Source organism: Stegodyphus dumicola, chromosome 1 (assembly GCF_044657685.1).
Source record: "Stegodyphus dumicola isolate Sdum_Otavi_A_Nest chromosome 1, ASM4465768v1".
Classification (NCBI taxonomy): domain Eukaryota; kingdom Metazoa; phylum Arthropoda; class Arachnida; order Araneae; family Eresidae; genus Stegodyphus; species Stegodyphus dumicola.
Window position 1 is genome coordinate 2345390 of NC_140768.1, and position 22567 is coordinate 2367956.

Genomic DNA, 22567 nt, shown 5'->3' on the forward strand with positions numbered 1-22567 from the left:
CTTGTTACCTTCCATTTTTCCGCGGGGCAATTTTCTTTTCACTTGCTTCTGTCTCTCATTGGCTTGCCCTTGTACTTGTCGTTTTTTCACCTCTGGAACTTGTACCTGCGGTGTCTGCCGTGCCGGATCCTGCAAAAGATCTGAAAAGATTTGCATTTTATTTCGATCGAAGTAGGGCTTGATTTGATCAATGTTTGCGGAACAGGTTTCACCATTTCTGGCTTTTAACACTACAACAGCGTGAGTTATTTTTTCTATAACATATGGTCCTTCAAATCGTGGAAAAAATTTGGCAGTTTTATCTTCTGGTGCTGAAGAAAGTGAATGCTTAATTTTTAAAACTTCATCCCCTACTTTATAAGTTACTCCCCGTCGTTTCAAATCATAATATAATTTCTGTTTTCTTTGTGCTACTTCCGTATTCTTTTTTTGCTTCTTTTATTAGTTTTTCTATATCACCCATTTTAAATTCTGGGGCTCTTTGTTGCACATAAAATAGTTTATCTAACGGTGTTATAATCTTTCTGCCTAGAAATAACTCAGCAGGAGTTTTGCCCATTCTATCATGTTTTGCGGTCCTAAGGGCGAAAGCAAATTCATTGACATAGTTATCCCAGCTTTTATGAAAATTTTTAACATAACTACGGATAATTTTCACTATATTTCTGTTGACCCGTTCCGCTATATTTGATTGCGGCCGATACGGGTCCATTTTTAAATGACGTATGCCCAGTTTTTGGCACATGTCTTCAAATATATTACTTACAAATTGAGGACCATTATCCGATATAACTTTTAGGGGCGCCCCGTATTTTAAAATATATTTATTTAAAATAGAATCGGTAACCAATTTCGCGGAGGCTCGTTTTAAGGGAACAATTTCGGTCCATTTACTAAAATGATCAACCATAACAAGGAGATAGCGACTTTTATTTAACTGACTTTTTGGGAAAGGGCCCAATAAATCGATGCCAATTATTTCATTTAGAAATTCGGATTTAATACTATTTAGAAACCCGGCCGGGCGGAAATTAATATAATTAACGGCTTGACATGTTGAGCAGGACTGGACATACGCCCTTGTTAACTTTTGCAGTTCAGGAAAGTAGAGTGCCTCGCGTACGCGTTGGATAGTTTTTCGAATACCAGCATGAGAAGCTAAAGGGCTGTCATGGAGCTCATGCAGGATATTTAATCTAAGACTAGCTGGGATAACAGGTCGAAATTCGTTGTTGGAATTCGTAGTTTTTGTGTAGAATAATAGACCATCTATTAGTTCGTAATGGGCCGCCCTATTTCTTATCGCCACAATATCTTGGTGGCTAAAATTTTCAGGATCCTTCAAATACTCATAAATACTTCCAAACTCAGGATCCTTACCCAGTTCTGTTATTACAGTTTCTCGGGAATTTATTGTACACGCTGTAAGCATTGCAACTTTTACGGTATTACCCTGTTCGTCTAATTTAATTCGTGATAGGGCATCTGCTACGATATTTTCCTTTCCGGGGGTATGCTTGATTACCAGATTATATTCTTGCAGCTTGAGTGCCCATCTTATTAACCTTGGGGATAAATTTTTCCCTGAGTACAATCTAGTTACCGCCGCATGATCAGAGTATACTGTTATCGGCGCCTTTCCAAAATAGACTCGGAACTTTTGCACTGCTAACAGAACTGCAAGTGCCTCTCTCTCGGTCGCGGAATAGTTTCTTTGTGTTTGATTTAAAGTTCGGCTAAAAAATGCCACTGGCTGCTGATTTTGCGAAAGTACCGCTCCTACCGCATAATCCGAAGCATCCGCTGAAATTTCTAAATTTTCATCCTTTTCAGGAAATTTCAACACAGGGGCTTGCGTTAATGCTTGTTTTAATTTTTCGAAAGCACTATTGGCTTCGGCCGTCCACGAGAATCTTGCCTTTTTCCTTTTTAATTTTAACAATGGCTCAGCGATAGCCGCAAAATCTTTTATAAAGGACCTATAATATGAACAAAGTCCTAGAAAAGAAGAGAGCTTCTTTGCCGTGTTTGGAGTCGGATACTTTTGTACAGCGATTATTTTTGATTCATCTGTCTCGATCCCTTTTTGCGATATTTTGTAACCTAAATATTTTAATTCAGGGGCTGCAAATTTGCATTTTTCGACATTAACTTTTAGACCGGCCTCATTTAATAAAGAAAACACCTGTCTTAAATCCTGTACATGTTGGTCTAGATTATCACTAGTAATAATGATATCGTCTAAATAGATAAATGTGGACTTTCCGAGAACAGGTCTTAACACAATGTCCATGCATCGCTGAAATGTTGCTGGGGCCCCTGAAAGGCCAAACGGCATACGCAAAAATGCATAAGTGCCAGACTTGGTTATAAAAGCAGTCTTAGGCACGTCCTCAGGCCTCACCCCTATTTGAAAATAACCAATCGTTAAGTCTAAAGTCGTCATAAATTTGGTTGATTTTATGTTCTTTAAAATTTCTTCTATGATCGGCAACGGATATACCGGATATTTCGTTATGGAATTTAATTTACGGTAATCAATAGCGAATCTCCACCTTTTTGGATGCTTTAAAGGATAATCATTATTTTTCTTACATAAAACCACCGGGCTAGCATAACTACTTGAGATGGGCGTTATGATCTTTTTACGTAGCATATCGGTAATATGCCATTCTATAATTTTTTCCTTATTCTTATCATACCGGTATGGTTTTTGACGAACTGGCAATGCATCTCCGGTGTCAATACTATGGTTAGTAACCTGAGTAAATCCTGGAATATCACTAAATAACGAAGCAAATTCACTTACCACTTGTCGGATTCTATCTTGCTCGTCATTAGGCAGGTGGTCAAGATTTAACCTTGGCGGTTCAACCTTTTCTACACGCACTGGTTTCATTGTCAGCTTAAGGGACGCTTCATTAAAATCCAGTGTAGCTTGTGCGCCTGAAAGAAAGTCTATTCCTAAGATCAAATGTGCTTGCAAATTCTTTACTATAAAAAACATCACCTTTACTTGTTCGTCCTTGATACGGATATACAAAGGTACTTTACCTACGCACTTACGTTGTTCTCCTTGCGCCGCTAATACTGTCGTATTATCCGCATTATATATGCGGTATTTGCGAAAATACTTTCTAAAAAAGACTTCTGCCACACAGGAACACTGCGCGCCGGTATCCAGGAGTGCGGTGGCCGGGATATTATTCACCAAGACTTCAATCTTCGGAAGAGTCAAATTTTTCACCATTACTGTATTTAACTTGTAGGAAGAGGGGTTTTCGTGGCCTTCGGATTTCCGCACCCTCTCGTCAGCAGAAATCCGTTTTACTTTAAATTATTTTTCCTTTCCGTGCTTTACTTCTTTTTCCTATGGCCTTGAGACTTTTTTCCTGGGTTGCTATTGAACTGTCGATGTTCGCCGGCTGTTTTTGAATGCTCGGGTTTCCTTGCCCACTGATTCGCTTTTTCTCCGTAGCCATGTGCTTGAGTTTGCTGTAGTCTTGGCGTACCAAATTGGTTTCGCTGTTGATATTGGCGTCTTCTTTCGACGTCCGCCGTTCTTCTACTTTCAAACTGGATTGCTAGCTCAAATAACTTTTCCAGTGTAGTCGGATTTCTTAATTCAATAAAGTCTTGCACTTGGGGTAGTAACCTCGGCAAAATCACTTGAATTATTTCAGGATCCGGACGGTTTCCATACAAGAGCTTGAAAACGTGAATTTTTCTTAAAATAAAGCTCGAGAGGTTTTCGATTCTTTGTTGATATACACTAAAAAGTTCCGTTTCTAATTTCGCACGATCCCTTACAACAGGGAAGGCTTTTAGTAGGGCAGTCTTGAAATTTTCGTAAGTATAGGTGGGACTTCCTGCTTGACCCAAGAGACTTCTGCCGATACATTTGAACCAGTTAAGCGCTTGGCCCCTCAAAGCGCTGGTAGCTAAGGTACTTTTTGAAACTCGTGCACGGGGTAGAGCATGAAGTGGTCATCCAATTTTTCCAAAAAACTGGTTACCGGTGAGTTTCCATTAAACGTTGCTTCTGGTTTCATCGAAGCGCGCATGGTCTGGACGATGTAACCGAATCCTTCCAGGGCGGCAGCTGGCATTTCTGGATTCTGAGCCGTTTCTGCAGGCAGCACAGGTTCTTCTTGAAATTCGGCCATGGTTATTCTTCGTCGGGCGCCACTATCAGGTTCAATGTTTCTTCTAACCTTCTTCGGAAACATACAATGACCTGACTAGGAACAGAGAGCTTACTAAAGCTATGTTCACTAATTGTAGTAAGTAGACAGGATACAGACGAAGGGTATACAAAACCCTTTATTTTTCTCTATATACAATAACTTCCGTACTTCGGAATACACTGACCCTCCACTCGGGGTCTAACGTAAAAAAGTATACAAATAAAACTAAACTCTAATTTAACTTACACGTGGAAGAATAATACACGTGGAAGATTGGCCTTATAATAACAGGAAGCGTATGTAGCACAGAGACTGTGAACACTACAATACGTTTAATTTATCAAGAGGATTAAAACCTCTGGCCTGGAAGGCGAACAGCAACTGCGTAACTTCTAAGGTAAGCGGCCTGCGTTGACTTACTGCTTCCTCTCTTTCTTGCTTGGCAAAAAGCCACAACTTAAGTACTTGGCGTTCGCCAGACAAACTTTGCATAAAAACCTTCACGCTTATAATTCTGGCCGGAAATAGAAAATAAGAAGTGATAGTAAAGATTTAAAATAAAATAAACGTTAGTAAAACTTAGGATCCTTACAATGGGATACCTCCTAATATTTTGTCGGTCCTCCTTTTCCCGGCGAAGTGCAGCAACTCGACGTGGCATGGACTCAACAAGTCGTTGGAAGTCCCCTGCAGGAATATTGAGCCATGCTGCCTCTATAGACGTCCATAATTGTGAAACTGTTGACGGTGCAGGGTTTTGGGCACGAACTGACCTCTTGATGATGTCCCATAAATGTTCGATGGGATTCATGTCGGGCGATCTAGGTGGCCAGATCATTCGCTGGAATTGTCCAGAATGTTCTTCCAACCAATCGCGAACAATTGTGGCCCGGTGACACGGCGCATTGTCATCCATAAAAATCCCATCGTTGTTTCAGTACATGAAGTCCATGAATGGCTGTAAGTGATCTCTAAGTAGCTGAAGGTCCATTTTCAGTCAATGATCGGTTCAGTTGCACCAGAGGACCGAGTCCATGACATGTAAAAACAGCCCAGACCATTATGGAACCACCACCAGCTTGAACAGTGCCTTGTTGACAACTTGGGTCCATGGCTTCGTGGGGTCTGCGCCACACTCGAACCCTACCATCAGCTCTTACCAACTGAAATCGTGACTCATCTGACCAAGCCACGGTTTTCCATTCGTTTAGGGACCAACCGATATGCTCACGAGCCCACGAGAGTCGCTGCAGGCGATGTCGTGCTGTCAGTAAAGGCACTCGAGTCGGTCTTCTGCTGGCATAGCCCAAGGAAGACAAATTTCGCCGCACTGTCCTGTCGAACACGTCCCTCGTATGTCCCACGTTGATTTCTGCGGTTTGACGCAGTGTTGCTTGTCTGTGAACATTGACAACTCTACGCAGACGTCGCTGGTCTCGATCGTTAAGTGCAGGTGGTCGGCCACTGCGCTGTCCATGGTGGGATGTTATGCCTGAAATTAGATACTCTCGGCACACTCTTGACACTGTGGATCTCGGAATGTTGAATTCCCTAACGATATCCGAAATGGAATGACCCATGCGTCTAGCTCCAACTACCGTTCCGCGTTCAAAGTCTGTTAATTTTCGTCGTGCGGCCATAATCACGTCAAAGCCTCTTCCCATGAATAACTTGAACACAAATGAAAGCCCTGCCAAAGCACTTCGTATTTATACATTTTCTACGCGATACTACTGCCATCTGTATATTTGCATGTTGCTATCCCATGACTTTTGTCACTTCAGTGTATAAAACGCTGGAGAGAGAGCATTTTAGTTCAGTTACTAAGTAAATTACTGTAGTTGCGAGTTGTTGTTACTCGCGACAGAATGGTGCGTGAATTGAGAAACGCTCAACAGCGTGAATTGAGAAATCCAAGCTAGCTTTCTCTTTAATTGCGCTTTGCATTGCTTGTGTTCAACGTTTTTAGCAGTTTGAAGTATAACTGCTGATTATAATGCGTGATATTGTGAACACTTGTACGAATATCTCCCAAGAAAATTCGAGAGTTCTCATATATTTCTTTTGATATGAATAAATTTTATTAACTTATTGTTGGACTTGTTTCAATTTGTTACGAACCTGTACACATGGAGTAGTATAAATCTAAGCCAAAATAAGATTACTTTCAGTCCCAGTTTTAAAATTTATCCATTATACTAATAAAATCTTCAAGGAATACCAAAGAGGTTAAAGTGAAAGTTATTCCAAGATAGTCGACCGTCAGCACATATGACTGCTTTAGTCACCATTTCTTTCCGTCAGATTACACACACAAAGGAACACCTATCTCTATCTTCTTCCTCACTGGGAAAGAATTCGTTGGTGACTTGTCGCCCGTAAACAGAACAAATTCCCTTTCCTGAGCATACGAATCCGTGTCCATGGTTTGAGGACGAATGAATGGCCTCCAAGATTACAGCTTTTTACAGAAATAGTGGTGAGTATTTTGCGTTGACACAGACCGTTTTATTTACTTCGATACCGCCCATTTCGTCTGTCATTCATTCTGTGGTATCTTGATGTTTATTTAGATGAGCAACTGCTGGCAAATAATTGTTTGATTTGACGTATATTTTTTCGGCAACGTTATCTGGTTCTTCTGAGTGCCGTTCCTTGCTTTTCAACGGTTTTGTAGATTGATATTGACGCTTTAGAAATGCTACTGCCTACATCAACATTTTAAATCTGACTAATTAACTTTAAAGTTTTTGGAAAACGACAGGAGTTACTGATTTTATTCTGATGACGCATAATTGCATGTACCTTTGTAAGGTATTTCTCCCACCCAGGGGCGTAGCTAGAGGGGAACAAGGGGGGGCATCTGTCCCTGGGCGCAGAATCCAAGGGGCGCCAAACTGATGTTACGATATTTTAGAATTAAATGTTTTCTATCCTTGGCAAGCAGTAGGGGGCGGAAAATTTTCAGTTGTCCCTGGGCGCTGAAAACTCTAGCTACGACTTTGCTCCCACCTTCCTAGTGTGCCTTCGTGGTGTAGTGGTCACCACACTAAGCCGGTATTTCACAGGTCCGCGGTTCGATTCCCGGCGAAGGCGTTGCTAATTTCTCATTTTCTCTGCTTCCAAAAATTCCTGATGTCTCTACAGTGGCGCCCGAACTAAAAAAGGTGTTGGATGATGATTCTCTTCACCCAGGATTAAGCGATTAAGTCCCCTAAAAACACCAGTGGCCCTTTAAAAGGAGTAGTGTATAAGATATTTCTTCCGCCTTCCTAGCTTGCCTTCGTGGTGTAGGGCTCAGCACACTGAGCCGGTATTTCAGAGGTCCGTGGTTCGATTCCCGGCGAAGACGCTGCTAATTTTTCATTTCCTCTGCTTCCAAAAAATCCTAATGTCTCTACACCTTATTTTTTTTTCTATAGTGTAATACTGATAAACCTGGTTAGCGACGCTGTCTGCCGTACGGAAGGACCCGGTTTCGAATCCCGGGGAAGACACGTATGTTTGTAAATGTATAGTGTCTGTGCGGCAGTGGGGCACTCTAAATATGCGGCGATCCGAAACTCCACTCGACAGGTTGGTGGTAGGGGCAGAGAGGTAGTACTGCATGGTACTCAAGCTATTTGGAACGACAGGCGCAATCTAGCACCCCTTGCCACGATGAAATTTTTAATGGGTTTGTTCTAATGTTACAATCAGACAAATGAGATGAGTCACAACACACGACACTGTTAAAACACACAGCGCTTAAACTCAAAGACAACTTCCATTAATTAGTGTGGGACGGGTCCGATCCCTTCCATTAATTCCACTAATTAGTTCAATTAATTAAAGGGGGGACGGGTCCGATCCATTAGTACTTGTAACTAAGCTTGCGTCTAAAATCGTCCTTTTACTCTGAAATTTTTTATTAATGTAACCTTATTCAATGTTAACTAATATACACGTACAAATTACGTTAAAAATTATTGACCAACTGAAAGGATTTTTTAGAGCCAATTAAAGGATTGACCAATTAAAAGGACATTTTAAAAAGGAATTAAGAATTTTTTCAAAAATTGTTGTTTCCAAAACGGATTGTAAAATGGATTCAGAAGAAATGCTATAAAATCTGTACGTTCGTGTGTATTTAAACTAAAAAAAAACTAAAAAACGAGTATCCTTAGAACGTTGAAGTTTTGTATATAGCATATAGCACTGCTATAACAGGCAGTTGTGCATCTCGTTTTATTGATTGAAATCGGCCGCACCAAACAGATATAAATAAATATATGTAAACTTATGTTACCATGAAAGACGGAAATTGGAGAATGTCGACTTTCACCGGAGAATATCAACATTCACCAAATACGTCGGTGAAAGACCGAATATTTCACTACATTCTTGTATATTCGGACCCTCACCGGTGTATGTCGACAATCATAGATACGCTCTGGTGAAAGTCGAAAAGAGAGGTCATAAAGTGCCATAATAGTTTAAGTTGTTGCAATAAATAAGATTTGAATCACATAATTTAGTAAGTTTTTATGACTGTTATTTTATTTTCTGATTTAAGAACGTACTGTATAATAAGTAAGTTTTTAGTTTTTAACTATATATATATTAACTATATATATATATATATCTGTAAACATATACATGTTACCGTGAAAGACCGAAATTGGAGAATGTCGACTTTCACCGGAGAAGGTCAACATTCACCAAATACGTCGGTGAAAGACCGAATATTTCACTACATTCTTGTATATTCGGACTCTGTATATTCGGACCGGTGTATGTCGACAATCACAGATATGCTCTGGTGAAAGTCGAAAAGAGAGGTCAATAAAGTGCCATAATAGTTGCAATAAATAATATTTGAATCACATAATTTAATAAATTTTTTACGACTGTTATTTTATTTTCTCATTTAGAACGTACTGTATAATTAAGTAAGTTTCTAACTTCTATTATTTTCCTTTCTCATTTTGAATGTATTGTGTGTTTTGGGTTCTCATGTTCTTAAGTTCTTATTTCAAGTTTGAAGTGCGTTTATTCGCGACTGAATTACGGAGAAGAAAATATAATATTTTTATATGTTCAACATTCACCATTAGTACATGGTGAATGTCGACATTGACCGGTGTAAGTCAGAAATAAGAGTATTTGGAAAATATTTCGGACATATACCAAGAGACTATGTGAATGTTGACATTCACCGGTGAAAGTCGACATTCTCCAGATTTCGGTGTTTCTCCGTAACATGTACACCAACTCTGTTGCTCGGGCTGGATGAGCTAAGTTTTTTTTTATTTTTATATGTTGGTAAATGGTACATTTTTTGCTTTAAAAACAATTGGATTATGTTATTCTTATCTTCCGGTTAAGGTATTTATGCTTTTAGTTAATCTGCATGCAATAGTTGCAATGCTGCAATAGTCAACTATTTAAAAGTTTCAGTGGCGCTAGGCCTAACTAGGCGTGCATTTATTTACATTTGAAACTCTTAGTAGAATAGTGAATTAAGTTAGTTGGTGCACCAACTTCTCTGCCATTTTGCCCAGTTTGACCGAAAGAACATATATACGAAATACTTCTTCTCGCGTAGACACGTTAATTTTAACTGTATTTGGTGTTTTATTTTTTTCTGTCTTTTACAATTTTTAATGAAGATGTTTTGAGTTTTCATGTATTTTTGCCTTGCCGTGAAGTGAGAACTGAATTGGTTCAATGCAAAATCGATCTCTATTGAAATTCGAGGCGATAAGTTTAAATGAAATGCAGCGAAAAAGGTATACAATTCATTAGGCCGCGCAAGAAAGTCATGCAGTGTTCACATCAGATATTTACTTAAGCGAGGAGTCACAAAAAAGAACTGAATGTCTTCCCAAACATAGATTGATGAGTAAGACACGCTAGACTTATCTCCCTTATGTTGCCCTTAAACCTATATCAGTATTTACATACGTGTGTAGAAAGAGATACTCCACACGAGCTCGTTTGGGTGTACATTTGTCATTCATTCGAAATCTGTGTTAAAATTGTTAGTAATTGACTGAAATATCCGTTTAAGAATACGAATTTCCGCTCGAGATAGATAACTTAAATGACTCAATTAACTTTCTAAACTTTGGATTTCTTCCGTTAGTTGGATCGTTTCGTGCATTTCTATTTTAGGCGATTTTCTGGAATATATCGTTTGCAATCAATTATTTAAATTCGATCAACGAGGGCAGTAGCTATCTTTCGCCAGATATACCGCATCAAGAAAAGTGTAAACACAGACGGGCTTCAGTGCTCCCGAGATTTACGCGGAAAAGGAAATTACGTCGATCCGCTTCGTTTAGATTCACAACTGTTCCCAACGTCACACTATCATAGCGGTCTTTCAACTTCGCTCGTCATAGTATCACCGCCACCTGACGGCAGTTTCGCTGTCGCGGGACGAGTTTTAAAACGGCAGAGAAAAGCAGATATTGCTCAAAGAGGCTCCGGGTTATGCAAACTAAAAATGGTTAACACGAACATCAAAATCAATGTGTTTAGTCGCCTGAGACTATGGAAATATTTATTCGGATTCCTAGTACCTATCATCTTGTCTCCTTTACCTCTGGTGTCGCAGTCAAAGGTGAGTCGATTATAAAAAAACGGAAAAATTTCTGATATTATTATACTATGTAATGTTAAAATATTATAAACGGGAAAATTTTGAGGGGACTCCTACACCTTAAAACCCACAAGAACTTCGAATATGTGACTGTTGCAAGAATTGGGATAACTTATTTATTTTAAAAGCAATTACTTCCAACTTTTTACAGCTGACTCCATAATATAGCTTCTTTCTGAAATAGTAATCAGAAAGTTTGTGTTGCCACAAATATTTTTATAATTTAATCCGCTTTGTGACAAAAGTTTTCGCCATGCTTCCACCTTGCGCGCACACTTTAAAACATTCTGTTGCATAATTTGATTCCATATTTAATATGTAGTTTTCATAACATTTGCAAACTATTGTGAACCAAAAATTCTAAGAATTTCATGTTAAATTTTTATTTTATTTGAAGTTGAGTTTATGAAATGTATTTTTATTAAAGTTGAGTTTATGAAATGTATTAAAAAATCTGTAATGTTTTTGTGCATAAAATTTTTTAATGTTAAAATGTTCATCAAATTTTTGGTTCAGGTAGAAGATAGTGCTCATATAAAGAATTCCATCAACTTTCGAGTATGTTTCATTAGCCATTTTTAAAACATCATGCGCGCAAGATGAAAATATGACGAAATATTTTGTCATAAAGTGGATTAAATTACAAAAATATTTGTGGCAACACACTTTCTGGTTACTAGTTCCCAAAGCAGCTATATTATGTAGTCAGCTGTAAAAAGTTCGAAGTAATTGCTTTTAAAATAAATAAAATATCCCAATTCTGGCAACAGTCACATATTCGAAAATCATAAGGGGTACGTGCTCCCTTAAAGTTTCCGTAATTTCGGTTTTAAATAATTTCATGTAAAACTGTCATCTAAGCCAGCTTGATTACGTAGTTTTAAAAATTCTTTAGCCGAAAGGGGCAATTTGCCCAAAAGGTCTATCAATTTCGTTTAGACATTTTGCATTGATTCATTGTAAACGGCGAATCACTTTTTAAATCGTTGCCATAAAATATTGGAACCCTGTATTATATTTAAAGAAATTAAATAATGAGGAATCTGCATGAATGTATTTTTCTTTCTCGCATTGTGATAAAACAACGGTACCGAGAGCCATCAAATTTTGAATAACGTACGTCTCCACCCGAATACGGGCATCCGGAAGAATAAATTTTAAATTTGTTTTCTTATCAATTTCATATATTCTAAAGCTTTAGCGAATTTTTGATTAAGAAACTCAACGATTTCAAAGCGAACAATGGCAACACTGTACGGAAAAAAAAAAAAAAAAAAAAAAAAAAAAAAAAAAAAATGTCCAGCACTCGAGGCTCTGTATCGGGAATTCTAAAGACAGGCTCATTTTAAAATTATTTTGCGATATTGCTGCTGAATAGAAATTTATGGTTTAATTGCCGTTGAATTGAATTATATGCATATATGCATGGTATTTAAATAAAGTTAACACAAAAGTGTAAAAAAATACGCCCCTTTCGGCGTAATATAAAATCTTTCAGATTTTTGTTTTTACTTCCTTGTACGAAGTAAAAAGGAAGTATTGTAATCGCCAAAAATTTTCAGGCAACATATTTTAACGAAACTATCCATTTTGACCGCTATCGAATGCAATTTAACGATGTTTTTGCGTGATATCTGTGAGTAAGGTCAGAATAAAAGACACTTTTCCTCCAAAAAAATTATAAAACTGCTTTAAAATTAATTCTGAAGAGAATTTTTCGTGGCGTCTGTACGAACGTATGTACGTACGTGCGTATCTCGCATAACTCAATAACGAGTAGCCTCAGAACGTTCAAATTTTGTATATAGGACTGCTATAACATGTAGATGTGCACCTCGTATTTTGGTTGCAATCGGCCGCACCAAACGTATATAAATATATTTATATATCCACTCTGTTACCCGGCTCAGTGATTTCAGTATCTTTACTCTTATAGGTTTGTAAATTGTATGTTTTTTGCTTTAAAAATAATTGAATTATGTTGTTTTTATCTTCCGGTTAAGGTTTTTATGTTTTTCGTAATTCTGGAAGCAATATTTGTACAATTATCAACAGAATTGTAGATTTGTTGCCAATCTAGAGAGACTAAGCTTCGCAACACAAAAATAACGCCTTCCTTTATTATTGCGTATTAAATCATGCTTAATTCTTTCTGGAATTTTTTCGAGGAAATAAGTGTTTAAGATTTACTTCGTAATTTTTAATGCAGATATTTTGAGTTTTTATGTATTTTTGCCTTGTCACGAAGTGAGAGCTGCATTAATTGAATGAGAAATACTCAATCGTCTGTGAAAAACTGGTTCTTTTCTGTTTTGTTTGCTTAATTTCTTTCATACATCGTTTTAGCTTTGTTATAGTATTTGAATAGAACATGTGGCAACGATAAGATAATTCTTCAAATGATATAAATTTTGTGCATTCAGTGTTTCGCTATAGTAAACAAATATAGTGAATTTTGAAGACTGCATTTATTCTATTGTGGTTTATGCGCTGTCGACGAAGTAGATTTAATTCAATCCAATGAATTTAATTAAAATTTAAGAAAAAAAATGCGTATCCAATCAATTTAACTGAAATTCAAGAAAAAAATGCGTATAATTTAATATTCCGTACAAGGAAGTCATGTGGTGTACACATCAGATTTTTTCCAGTACAAAATGCCGCTATTAAAATTATTCTCTTCCGTAGGCCTTTAGAATGGGACTGGGGGGTACCGCTGAAACCGGGTAACCAGGGTCTCTAAAGAGATCCAGAATAAATTTTTTCTGTGATAACAAAGTAGATAATGTTCCCATTTAAGGACATTAAGAAGGAGGCCATCGGGACATACCGCGAGGCCCCTTCTCTGTCTTCATAGACATCAGCATCTATATACTTTTCTGGCTCATTTAAGGAAAAAAATGTTAGTGAATGATATGCTACTCTCATACTCTCAGTAATAATACCCATATCCAAACTGTGTGTTTATCTCGCAAAAATAAGAAAAAACTCCTATCAAACGAATTTTCTCAGGCTCATAAAAGTAGTTATTTTATGCTATTCCATACCACAGAATTCGAATTCATAAATTTCAAATTTTATTGTACTATTTTTGTTTGTTACGACATATTAATCAGTACTGCGTACTAATTTAATAGTTTACAGGATGATTTTACATTTTAAGCCTTTGACATATTTGCAATTTTTATAAATTAGCCATTTATGCCTTAATTATTTTCCTAGTTTTTTTTTTTTTTTTTTTTTTTTTTTTTTTTTTTTTTTTTTTTTTTTAATCCCAAAGGGCGTTAGCCCAGAAGGGCTATAAATTTCGTCTTGGCATTTTGTGGCGTTTTACTATAAACGGTGTTTCACTTTTCAAATTGTTGCCCCAAATATTAGAGTCCTGTATTATAGTTAAAGAAATTAAATCACGAAGAATCTGCGTGAATGTATGTATGTTTCTCGCAGTGGGATAAAACAAGGGTACCTAGAGCCATTCAATTATTGAATAATGTACGTCTCCCCTGAAAATGGGCCTCTGGAAGCCCGAATTTGGAATTTGTTTTATTAGCTATTTCGTATTTTGTAAAGCATTTATGAGTTTTTCATTAAGAAACTCAACGATTTCGAAGCGAGCAATGGCAACACTATACGGATAAAAAAGAAAAAAAAATATGTCCGCGCACGAGACTCTGTGTCAAAAATTCTAAAGCTTTGTTTATTTTAAAATTATTTTGTGATATTGCTGTTGAATTGAATTTTATAGTTTAAGTGCGAAGAACATGCCATTTAATAAATAGAGGCAACGCACAAAACATTAAAAAAAAGCTCGTTTAAGCGTAATATGAAATCTGAAGAATTTCAGAATTTATTTAAAAAAGGTTTTATATATACAGGGGTTGGACAAAAATATGGAAACACCTTTAAGAAAACATGTTTCTTTGCTTAATATGGTGTAGGAAACCCGTTGGCATCCAAAACAGCTTGCAGTCTTCTCGGAATGGATAAATACAGTTCCTGTATGTTTGCCAAGGGAATATTATACCATTCTTCCTGCAAAACGGTGGCAAGTTCAGATAACGATGTTGGCGGTGGATAACGAGAACGCACTTTCCGTTCCAATGTAGACCACAAAGGTTCGATAATATTCAGGTCTGGTGACTGTGGTGGCCAGGGGAGATGGGACAACTCATCCTCGTGCTCAGAAAACCAGTCCTGGACAATGTGAGCTGTGTGAACAGGGGCTTTGTCGTCTTGAAAGACACCATCACCATCGGGGAACAAAGTTTGTACCATGGGATGAACTTGATCGGCCAAAATGTTCACATAAGTCTCGGCAGTCATGTGCCCTGACACAGGGATAAATAGAAGGGCTAGGTCATTCCTTTGTTCGACTCCTCGCCGACGCGAGCCTCAAGGAGGGGGAGAACCGGAAGTAATCTGACGTGTCTCTGTTGCACCTGCTCTGATTTCGCGCCTTTAAAACTGTAGTTTCATTCAGTTGCGAGACGATTTTCTGGAGATCGCAAATCCCAAATTTATTTTAATCATACTTATTTGTTTTCTAATAATGCAAATATTTAAAATAATTTTTGTGTGTATATATATAGTTTTAGTCATTTTTCCTTTTAAATTCTATATTTAAAGTATAATTTATCTAATATGGCTTCTTGTGCTGTAGCAACGTGCCGTAACACTTACAGAAATACGAAAGGAAGAGATATTGTATTTCATGCTTTCCCCAAGGACAATTTGCGTTTGACGAAAAAATGGATACATAAATGTCGAAGACAAGATTCTATTAATGTGAAAAACGCAAGAATTTGCAGCGAACATTTTCTGTGCAGTGACTATGAAGATGACATGAGAAATCGCTTGCTTGGATTGCCGCGAAAGAAACTGTTGAAATGCAATGCTGTGCCGAAAGTAAATTTATCGTGTGCAGTAAACGAAATAACACCAAGAAATCGGAGACATTTAAAAAGAAAATTAATGCAGAGTGCTTTTGAAAGACTACACGAATTAAGCCCAAAGAAAATTTATTTTGAGGCCGAGAACGAAATTGAAGCTGACAATGATAAATCAAATGTGAATGATAAAACTCACAAGTGACAATGCCCTATGTGACAATATCTGAGTGCCCTAAGTGTAAAGATAAATAAGAATGTATTGATAATTTGAAGAACAAAATAATATCCTTAGAAAATTGTAATAAAATATTGAAAAATAGAGAAAAGAAAAATTTTAGAATGTTTGCTCAGCGACAAAGAAGATGGACGACATCTAGAAAGAAATTTGTATCGGAAATTTAGAAATTAAAATCCCAAACAGCGAAATTTAGGAAAAAAATAGAACAGATCGGAGAATTTGGAAAAACGTCTAAAGCATATTTTTACAAAGACGCAGATTAACGCATTGCTAGAAAACAAGGAAAAAATCAGGTGGACTAGTGAAGATATTTCACGTTGCATTGTCATAAGAGCTCTGTCATCTAAAAGCTACGATTTTTGGAAAGAAAAAATGGGAATTCCTTTACCACTAGCACATTAAAGAGATGGTGCGCTAAATTTTCATGTAGTCCAGGAATTTAGAGTGATGTTCTTGCTGTAATGAAGGAAAGATGCCAATATATGAATTCTGTAGGAAAAATATGCGTTCTCAGTTTCGACGAAATGCACATAGATTCTAAACTCTGCTATGACTCTAAACTGGACCAAATTCTCGGTCCTTTTCAAAAAGTGCAGTTTGTTTTAATCAGAGGTCTCATTTCGCAGTGGAAACAACCAATATTTTTTTATTTTAACACTCCAATGAAGAAAGAACTTCTTTTTTCACTCATAAGACATATTCAATCATCTGGAGTAGAAGTGAAGGCAATAGTGTCTGATTTAGGAGGATCTACTACTTAAGTGGAAAGAGCTACAAATTTAGATTAATAGTTCTAAGTTTCCAAATCCAGTAATCCAAACGAAAAAAATATGGGTTTTTGCAGATTTAGCGCACTGCCTCAAATTACTGAGAAACCACTTTTAGATAAAGGATTTGTTTTAGAAGATGTAACTGTTTTAAATGTTGATATTATTAAAGAGGTTTTAAATTAAAATTCAGGAGAAATTAAATTGTGTCACAAACTAAAACCAAATTATTTAATGGTCAAGGGAAACGAGAGACAAAAAGTCGCTCCAGCGAAAACATTATTTTCAAGAACTACAGCAAAAGGTATACTCCACCTCACAGGAAATAAAAAAGCATCCGACTTCTTTGAGTTAATCGACAATTTTTTCGATATTATGAATAGTACCAAAACATACCCTCCTTCAGATAAAATACTTAAAGCAGCATTTGGATTAAATGAACATCATGAAAAACAAATTCAAGTTTTAGAATTAATGGTGTGGTGTATTTAATTATGGCAAAGCACACTAGGGCTATCTGTCTAAGGGGAGGGATGCTTCGTGGAGGACCTTTCTAAGGGAAACTGGCTCGTATACACGTTACACATGGGGAAAACCACGAAAACACCCATGCAGCCAACCCGTTCGCGGGATTCGAACGCCCTTTGGAATTAATGAAGAAAGTCATTGGTGGATTAAGAGTTCAGGGAAAAGCCAACTTACTGCCTTTCCAAAAAGGAATAATAATTTCAATAAATTCTCTTTTTGGCCTACACCAGGATTTGAAATCATCGTTTGATGCTTAATATATTTTAACCTCTAGATTAACTCAGGATGCACTTGAAAGTCTCTTTAGTCAGATTCGAGAGCTTGGTAGGTTTAATGACCATCCATCATCTAGTGAAGTTATACGCCGCTTAAAGCAATTAATACTCGCTAATAAGCTGCCAAATTTATCTTCAAAAGTATGCATGACTAAAGAAAGCAGAAATATTGATTCATATTTAACATCCGAAATACTTGAAAGGGCTTTGAAAACTGAGGAGGAAGATGCTTTTCCATTAAATAGTATTGATGATTTGGATTTGGATTTCATAGGGGAACCATCTCCTATGGCTTGGGAATTAGAATTGAATTCCGACAGACAATTTTCGACAGCCGAAAAAGAAGCATTAACATATGTTGCAGGTTATATTGCCTATCGTGTGCGAGACAAAGGCCCATCATTGGGAACAATATCTAAAAATAGTGCTGATGAACCAATATTTAATTCAGAATGGATTAAATTATTGTCCTTAGGAGGTTTGACTACACCTTCTCATTCATGGATGAATACAGTTTATGAGTTCGAAAACATATTTTGTGCAGTTCATAGTACAACTTACTATAAAGGGGAGCATGTAATTGGCTCTTTAATTAATAAACTGGAGAAGCATTATCCTGAAGTTAACAGAGAAGCAATTCGTTTATTTTGCAGAGTGAGAACTTTTATTAGAATACGTTTCTTAAATAGAAATGCATATGTTTTTTCCCAAAGAAAAGCAAGGCAAAAAATATGGATTGCTTCGAATGTGGCAGCCAATAAATAATGTTTCAACAAATTGTAGTTGCATTGCGACTGTACAAGTAAGCATATATAATATGTTTTGATTTGAAATATTTCTAGATGGCATTTTAGAAGTTAATAGCCTAAAACATATTTCAAATGAGAACTAATTCTGTTAAGTTATTTTTACAGTTATTTTTATTGTATCCTCTGTTATTATTGATTCGATTTTGTGCTAGCTTAGCATTCTAGATAAAATATATATAAAGTATAATATTAAAGTAATTGGTATAAGAAGACCTGCCCCCTTAACCCCCACTTTTGAAAAATTAAATAATTATTTTAGGTACTGTGAGTAAAGTTGTTTTAAATTAAGATAACAATCTTACATGTATTTATTTAAATGAAATATTGATGTAAGCCTAAGTTACAAAATTATTTAAAAAAAAAATATATGTTATTATATTGAATCGGGAGAAAAATATGCCAATGTAAAATTTACAATTAGGCTGAAACTCAAACTTAGATTAGCAGAAATTTTGCCATATATAACCATACATGTTTAAAACTATGCCAATTTAAAGTTGTTTTTTGATTAATTTTAAATAGCTGTTATTATAGTGATCTTAGAAGCAGTAGCACAGTTCTCTTAGTTAACATGCAGATAAAGAAATGATTAGAAACAAACAGGCATTTAAAGAAAAAAAAATCCCTGCAAATAAAAAAAAGGAACTTTATGCTAAGAGTAGCGCATTTTATCTATTATTTTAAAATTGAGTAAGTACTATTAAATTTTGTAATGTTTAGTGTAAAATGCACACTGCATTTTAAAATGCATACTGCATAAATGTTAATAACCTACACGTAACATTTTTTCCTCCAAATTATAGCTATCTTTCACACACAGCTCATTTTAAACGCTGGTTCTTCAAATTTAAAACGCTAATTTCTATGTTGTCAATTGCATCTCCGCGCTCAGTGGCATCATTGCTACGTCATCACTCCTCACTGCCTGTTTCAGAGGGAAACGCTCTTATGAGCTAGCCCTTCTCTTTAGTCCTGGCCCTGACACACTTCTCATGGGGCTAGCAGAGAACCACGATATGGCTGCCCAAACCATAACAGAACCCCCGCCATGTTTCACTCTTGGCAACAAGCAGTCTGTATTATAGGCTTGAGATGGCGTTCTCCAGACGTAAACTCGGCCAGAAGTGGGAAACAATGTGAAAGAAGACTCGTCAGACAATATTACTCGCTTCCACTGCTCCATAGTCCAGGCTTTATGACTTAAACACCACCTTTTCCTGTTACGGGCATTAGCATCACTGATGAGTGGCTTCTCAATTGCAGCACGGCCAGCAATTCCCTGTTTATGAAGATCCCTTCTAATTGTTTTGGTACTCACAGGGTTCGGTAACACAACATTCATTTCAGCAGTAACTTTTGAAGCTGTGGTCTTCTTATTTTTCGTCACAATTGCCCTTAATGATCGTCTGTCACGATCACTCAGGACACACTTTCGTCCGCGCTGTGATTTAGCAGATGATGTTTTTCCGCTTTTCAAATATGCGGAATAAATCTTCGATACAGTACCTCTTGAAACACTAAACGCCTCGGCTGCCTTGCTTACGGAAGCACCTACCATACGTGCACGAACAATTTTCCCACGTTCGAAGTCTGTTAACTCTGACATAATGCAATGACAACCTCACATAACAGTACTCCGACAACAACTGAACTGTTTAGCACATTTACGAAGTTGTATAGGTGGCGTCAGTAGTCAAAAACGCCAGCGCCACCTACATATTTCATTAAAATCAATCTTTCTTTTCAAACATGCATTTCACAAGGTGTTTCCATATTTTTGTCCATCCACTGTATATTTGTAATAATAAAATTCCATAGTCAAGAATACACTTAAAATTCTAACTGTATGTTCTTTTCATTTTTAATGGCGACGTTCTCTTATTTGAAAGTACGTGGAATTAAATGCACAGCCCCGTCAAGTTGTTTTTCCCCTCTTTTCTACACGTACAGTTATAGAATGTTCTTAAAATATTTAAAGCGAACTGGATTGCCTGACGTCATTTCTTGGAAGCTCCGCCTTTCCAGAGGCTATAAAAGGACTCGCAAAAGAATATCGGGGGCTTTTTCTTTAATGTAATGATGCAGTAAACTTCATACAAAAAGTTATTAGTAATTCTTTTTATTTACTCCGGATATCTGATTTTGTAACTGCTATTTCTTCTGAATAATAATAAATGGATCCTATTTTTTAAACTTATCGTCGGATAATTTAAGCTACGACTACATTTATGGTTCTTCACCAATCTTTTATTCTGGACAAAAGCTGGTACATCACATAGATATATATATATATTTCTAGCCGCTTATAATTTCAGTTATGGCTTTACTGCATGGAGGTCAGTTACTTCCAAACTCAAGTTCATGGTTAGAATATTCTGGGTCACTGTAAAGGAACTTTAAATACTCTGTTATTGGCAACAAGACTATTTCATGGTTATTATGTAACAGTGTTTTGTTTTCTTACTTTTATCAATCATCAGGTTATATAATGTTGTTTCAAAGAACCGGACGCTTCCCGTTTAGTTCGTTCGTCGAAGGTCATTTAATGTATTCCGTCGCATTTCTACACGCCATTTATATTCAGTTAGTGTTTTGCATAAAACGTATATATTCATGGGCGATTTGCTTACTAGCAAAGTGTATATGTTTTTATAATCAACATTTCAGTTTGATATAAGAGTTGCCGCTAAACTTTTTTAAAATAAGTTAAAATCTAAGCTGAGTTGCTTCATTAATTTTGAAATTAAATTTGGTTAAAATTGGTTAGAGTTGAAGATATGTTTCAAACATAGGGTCCAGATGCACGGCCAATTAAGAAAGCAAAAATTGGGTTAGCAAAATGTCACGAAACAAAAGCGCTTAATAGCAAACCAGAATTTAGACAACGAAATGCCACCAATAATGTCCTTTCGATAGGTTGACTGAGATTAATCATCGTTTAATATATAAAGATTTTATCATTTCATTCTCGGTATGAAAGTCTTCGATCTATTCTTTTGCTGCAGAGATAAGAAAGTGAGTTATTACTTACCGATTTGTCACCTAAGGTGAAAAATGGATTTTCTTTAACAACACTCACTGTTAATTTAAACGATTATCACAGCACATCCTCAAAAACAGAAGAAAAAAAAATTCTGAAAATTTTCTGATTTTATATTACGCTCAAAATGTTTTTTTTTTTTTTTTTTTTTTTTTTTTTTTTAACGTTTTTGTGTGTTACCTTTATTGATTATTGGTGTGTTGGTGTATTTAATTATGGCAAAGCACACTAGGGCTATCTGCCTAAGGGGAGGGGTGCCTTCGTGGAGGACTTTCTAAGGGAAACTGGCTCGTATACACGTTACACATGGGGAAAACCACGAAAACACCCATGCAGCCAGCCCGTTCACGGCCTTTATTGATTAAATATCATGCTCTTCGCACTTAAACCATAAAATTCAATTCAGCAGCAATATCGCAAAATAATTTAGAAAGAGCACATCTTAAGAACTTCCGATATGCAGCCTCGCGCGCTGAAGATTAAAATGTTCTTTCTGTACAATGTTGCCATGGCTCGCTTTGAAATCCTTGAATTTGTTAATCAAAAATTCGTTAAAGTTTTACAAAATATGAAATCGATAGTAAAACAAATTCCAAATTTTAAATTTGGGCTTATTCCGGTGGAAACGTTCAATAGTCAAATTTTGATGGCTCTAGGTACCTTTGTTTTATCAATAGTGCGAGAAACATACATGCATTTATGCATATTCTTCATTATTTAATTTCTTTAAATATAATACGGTGCGATACTATTGGTGGCAACAGTTTGGAAAGTGAAACAACGCTTACAGTGAATCAACGCAAAGTGCCAAAACAAAAAGAATAGACCTTCTGGGCAAATTGCCCTTTGGACTAAAAATCCAAAAGCAAAATATCACAAGAATAACTACTACTTCTTGGGTATCGCTGATGTAGCAGCGTGCAAAGTATTAGATCGTGATTCAAGTCGTCATCACTTGTCAGATGTCAGCCACAGACAATACAAATCCAATTTCTTGAGCAACAGACATTATTTAACCCTTTGCGGCGCAGTGTGTCCGGTCTGGACACACCTAAAAATTTCTTTCTGTACGCACAGAAAAATTGAATGGAAAAGGATTTATAGGTTACTCTGAATCTTCTTTATTTATAGTAGATGGCAGCTCAATACAAACCAGTCCATATATTTTAGCCATGTTTAGGTTTTTGA

The 22567-nt window shown here is 36.5% G+C and overlaps 1 protein-coding gene across 3 annotated transcripts in view; it reads left to right on the forward strand.

Moving 5' to 3' along the window:
• The window catches only part of LOC118201279 (Na(+)/citrate cotransporter-like), a 172772-nt gene that overhangs the window by 48393 nt on the left and 101812 nt on the right, over nt 1-22567 (forward strand). The window contains exon 1 of one of the 3 annotated variants that reach the window (XM_035373345.2): nt 10542-10794. The exons of the other annotated variants lie outside the window; for them this stretch is intronic. Within the exon in view, the coding sequence (XP_035229236.1) occupies nt 10678-10794 (117 nt within the window). The 5' untranslated portion in view covers nt 10542-10677. Of the gene's footprint in view, nt 1-10541; nt 10795-22567 lie in introns of those variants that run through there. 3 annotated transcript variants of the gene reach the window in all.